At 46.5% G+C, this 4,923-nt stretch overlaps 1 protein-coding gene across 1 annotated transcript in view; it reads left to right on the top strand.

Moving 5' to 3' along the window:
* The window catches only part of GGT7 (gamma-glutamyltransferase 7), a gene marked incomplete at its 5' end in the record, with an annotated part of 16,257 nt that extends 12,182 nt beyond the window's left edge, over window positions 1–4,075 (top strand). The window contains 4 exons of the mRNA XM_009872829.1: window positions 430–547; window positions 1,214–1,351; window positions 2,346–2,445; window positions 3,912–4,075. Of these exons, the coding sequence (XP_009871131.1) occupies window positions 430–547; window positions 1,214–1,351; window positions 2,346–2,445; window positions 3,912–4,075 (520 nt within the window). The remainder of the gene's footprint in view (window positions 1–429; window positions 548–1,213; window positions 1,352–2,345; window positions 2,446–3,911) is intronic.
* Between the last annotated feature and the right edge of the window lie 848 nt (window positions 4,076–4,923).

Raw genomic sequence — 4,923 nt, 5'->3', positions numbered from 1 at the left:
GAGAGGGGAGCAGGTCCAGCAGGACGGGAGGGGCCCAGCCCCGAGCTGGGCTGCTCTGTCCCAGTTAAGCCTGCAACAGGAGAAATGGGGAAGATGGGATGGAGATGTGTGAGCTGGTGCTGCTCTGCCCTGTGCAATCCTACAGCCCTCTTACAGAGAATTATGTCTGCATTGGCCTGAATGGGCACCCTGAAGAAGAGGTGGTGGCCAAATTTGAGAACTAATGGGGGCATGGAGACAGATCCATCACCTGGAGGGAAGGACAGAACTGCTCACATGGTTCCTGCTCACATCTAACCTGCCCTAAAGAACTACCAAAGGGTCTCTGTCAAACCAAGATGGGACAGAAAATTTGAGCCCTGAAAGCCTCAAAGTGTAAAAAAATCTCTGGCAGGATTTTTTATGAGGTTTCTTCCTGTTTCTCTTTAGTTCTTTGAATCGCCCCTTTGGCAGTGGAATAATAACACCCTCTGGAGTCCTCCTGAACAGCCAGATGTTGGACTTCTCCTGGCAAAATAAAACAATGAACCACTCCATTCCCAGGCCGGTAATGAATGACATGACAAATTCTTTATTTGAGCTGCCTGTACCATTTCTTTTCAATTTTATTCTCATCTTCACAACAGGGAGGCTATTTAATGCCGTATTAATAACTGAGAGACAAGAGTCTATAGAAAGCTCCTATTATTTATTATACAAGCCACTGAAACAGTAAACAGAAGGCTTCATGTGTATCAGTTATCATTATAATGCATCAAAGGACGTTGCATATCTTGGCTACCTGTTTTCCCTCTACTCCAGATGCACTTTAAAGCAACTTTTCTGTAGACTTGAATTAAGGACTCTATGAGTTACTGCTCTGCAGGCTTAAAAGTAAGAGAGAGCAGAAAAATAATCTTCAGGTCTTGGAAAGCAACAAATACAGACCAGTGGGTTCCAGTGCCGCTTTGTTGTTTCTTATTTCCATGTATTGTAAAAACATTCCACTTTGCTGGGTTGGGAAGTGGGTGTACGGCTCCGTACACCTGTAAAGAGAGCCATGAAACGGCACAGATCCTGGGAACCTCGGAGCAGTGAGGATGTCAGCCCTGTTAAACTACCTAAGTGCAACTGAAGAGTAGAGAGTAAGAAGTTAACCTGCGCAGCCTGAGCGCCAGCAAAGCTTTCGTCGGCTGTGTTGAAATTTTTCTGTGTGTCTGTTCTTCAACTGCAGCAAAATCTCCTTCAGCCTCGGAAACGGCCCCTGTCTTTCCTGTTGCCCACCATCGTGAGGCCGGCTGAGGGGATGTGCGGGACGTACCTCAGCCTGGGGGCGAACAACGGGGACAAAGCCTTGAGCAGCATCGTTCAGGTCAGTGCTGGGCCTGGGCACCCGGCCTCTTGGAGCAGCTGCTGAGCTCAACGCTGAGTAGGGTCCCCTCCTCAAGAACAGCTTGTCCCTATCTGATGTCCGAGGCTGTGTTGAAACTGGTGGCCATGGGATTACCAGTTCAATCTTTGATGTCACCAGCTCCACACTTTTGGTTTTCAGATCTCTAAGAGCTACAGGTTTACTTCTCTTGCTCTTTTCCTCATGGCACTGCTCGAAACTGTAGAGGAAAAGCATCTTGGCAAAATCTGTAATGGTTTTGTGTCGTTCTAATACCTGTCCAAAGCTCATCTTAAGGATCATTAGGAAAGAAAAGGAGCATTTGATATTCAGAGAATTGCAGAAGACTGGCAACCCCTTAGCCCTTTTCTCTATGAAAAGCTCCTTTTAGTACATTCCCAGCTGAATTCCTCCCTGCTCAGCACTTGCCATAAATTGAGCAGCTCCTCCGAATTTTTGATTTATAATGAGGTGAAGTAGTTGCCACTAGCTTGATGACATGCATAACGGCAATGGATTGATAAAAATAATGGCCCAGCAAGAAGGGCTTCCATTTTCCTTACCTTTTGGCAGGCATTATTGGGAGCAGAACTAAAGCCAACCATTGCTTTCTAAAGCTTTGGTGGGAGAAATCACGTGCTGAGCTTTTGGCTGTAACAAACACGTATTTACAGATGATGTCATGTTCCAGACACACAACTCTCCTAATTTAGCAGGGGCTGTGTGACAAAAAGACCACACGGTCCTGAAGAGGTGCCCCTTTTCCACCAGCAATCCACAAGCCACTTCCCAAGGGCCTCTTTGTATGTGCAAAACCCCGCATCAGATCGTGCAGTTTGGTAAATAGGTCAAAATCTTCTTTTCCAGCTGCATCTGCAGATGTTGGAGCCACCAGTGAGGGGGTTGCTCGGGAAGTTGGCTTCTCCTGTTCTCATTACATTTCTTTTATTATTGAGGATCTTTTGTTGCCTTGCAGGTTTTGCTAAATGTCTTAACGTTTAACAAGAATCTGAGTGAAAGTTTGTCACTTGGTCGACTTCACCCACAGCTTCAGTCCGACACCCTGCAGGTTGACAGTGAGTATGGACACTGGACGGGGTGTGGTGTATAGATGTAGCATGTTTAGAAAAAGAGCAGGATTTTCTTAGCACCTTGCTGTGAAAGATGTGACTGCCCAGCACACAGCTCACCGTGTTCTAGGGTCCCCAGTGGGCGCAGAGGATTTGAGCCAAGACAAAAAGCAGCACCCTAGCTTCTTCAAAGCTTGGAGCCCTTGCTGAGCCATGCCCTCTCCCTCTTGTCTTGCTCCCTGGTCCCTCTAGCACCACCTGCCCAAACTCTTTCAGGCACTTCTCCTCACCCCTGCCGCTGTCCCAGCTCACCTTCTGGGTGAGCAGCCTTGTCCTGTCCTTAAAACCTTTCGGCGATCTGGTGAGAGTATCCAAATAAATGAGCTTGCAACCACAGCCTCACCCAGACAGGTCCTGAAAACTAGCAGATCTTTCTACACTTTATTACCAGTGCCATAAAGTGTATTTTTTCACTTTCCAGTCTGTGTCCCTTAACTCTGCCAGCTGGGGAGAAGACAAGGCTTATGGCAAGGCTTGTAGCTTGGCAGCACTGGAGATGCAGCATCCATGCTGACACTCTGTACCAGCTCTTGTCCTTGTTGTTACAAGTCTTGGTCTATTTGGCATTTTTCTCAAAGCCCCATACTCTGTGAACAGAGTGAACCGCAAGGGGAATTTGGTTCTCATTTCCCACAAAATACACAAAGTTTCTAGGCCTTTTCATTTCAGAGGAAAATCTGAAAGTGTCTGTTGAGTGTGACCTGCAGACTTGGAAACCAAACAGATCCAGAACTTCAGAAGGTCCTAATTTGTGGGTTTGGACATTTGGTATCAACAAGATCTATGTTAAGATACATCTGCAGTATATATAGCTTAGATAACTGTGGGGTTTCTGTGTGGCTGCTCAGCTTGTCCAGCTGCATCCCCAGCTTCATATCTTCAGGCGCTTCTGTTCATACAGAAATTATGAAAGATCAAATAAACAAAATAAAAGCAGAAGAGCAAGTAACTTAAGGTAGATGGCTGGAAGATAAGGAAATACGTGAAGGGGGGGTTGGAAGGCTTATCACAAAGTTTTTCAGTTGGCAGCTTGTTTTACTATCATTTGTTTTGAGCTGCCTTGCATCTTCTTTTGACTAACAACTGTTAATGCTATTATTTGTAACTAAACTCTTAACAGCACCTCATCTTCTGTAAGAAGAGTAACTACAATATGTGCCAACAATGTAATTTCTCCTTTTCCCAAAGAGGAGGATCTTTAAATGTTCTTCTGGATCCTCTTTTTTCCCCCCTGGCACAGAGCACTGCCTTGGCCGCTGCGAGCTGAGAGCCCCCTCCTTGGGGTGGGAGTACTGGTCCTCCTGAGCTATGAGGCTCACCCAAGCTGGGACACCTTCTGGAGAGGTGGTTTCCTTCACACAGCAGATCCCAACAGGGTTAGAACAGAACTTTCTCTTTTGAAATCCCTACAGGTGAGTTTCCTGAAGAAGATATTGAATTTCTTGTAGCCAGGGGCCATCAAGTGGATAAAGTCAAAGTGCTCTCCCTAGTTCATGGCGCCAGAAGAACCAACAGTTTCATCATTGGCCTGAAGGACCCCAGGAGTGTGGATGCTGCCGGAGCCACGATATCGTAGCATCTCCCAGGTGACACAGTCGCTGGACACGCTTAGACAAATCGACCCGAGTGACGTGCATGTTCTGAAGTGACCCCTTCTCCGTCCCCAGCGCGGGAGCCCCACATCCACTCTGCTGAGTAGACTTTCTGCATTCCCTGCCCAGGATGACACCGGAGGGGCTAGAAGTGCCAACACACAGTTCATTCTTTGTTTATTTTTAAATTATTTCAATTGCAAGCAGCCCAGTCCTTGTTACAGGAAGGGAGGAAGCACACTTTTCTTTTGGTGGAGTCTTGCTAATAATTCAGTCTTTTAAAAAGCCCAGTTCTAGCCAGCATCTTCATTTTAGTGAGGAGGAACGCTAACGAAGGGAAGAACCAACTGTTAATACACTCTTATCTTCATCTCCCTGTCTTCCCCACGTTCATTCTTTGCCTCTTATGCGAGCCAATAATTAATACAGCGTAACGCAGCGTTCGTAGGTGCCTGTAGCTGGAATATCAGGGAGTCCTTTAGCGCTCTGTATGGGCCAGCTGATTTTTACCCACACGCAGCCCCCTGTGTTCATTCCTTTTCTCACGTCACCACGTACCTTGCATTTGGGGAGCAAATATTTTGAGTCGAGTCACTGCGCAGACTCGCTGGGAGACTGATTTGGTAAGCGGAGCAATGCTTTTTGACTTCCAACAATTTGTGGACCCAATAGTTTTCTTACAGAGGTTCAGCCTCCTCTGCGGGGAACTCAATATTTAGTGGTAATGGGCTTAATTTTCTTAGATGCTTTTTGGAGATAGCTTGGCAGTACTCAAGAGACTTGTAAAAATCCAGACTGAAACCCACACAGGGAGCATTTAGGTAGGTTCAAG

This window comes from Apaloderma vittatum, unplaced genomic scaffold (genome assembly GCF_000703405.1).
Source record: "Apaloderma vittatum isolate BGI_N311 unplaced genomic scaffold, ASM70340v1 scaffold39737, whole genome shotgun sequence".
Lineage (NCBI taxonomy): Eukaryota > Metazoa > Chordata > Aves > Trogoniformes > Trogonidae > Apaloderma > Apaloderma vittatum.
Note: the sequence above shows the minus strand (reverse complement) of the source record. Positions and strands in the feature narration are given on the sequence as shown.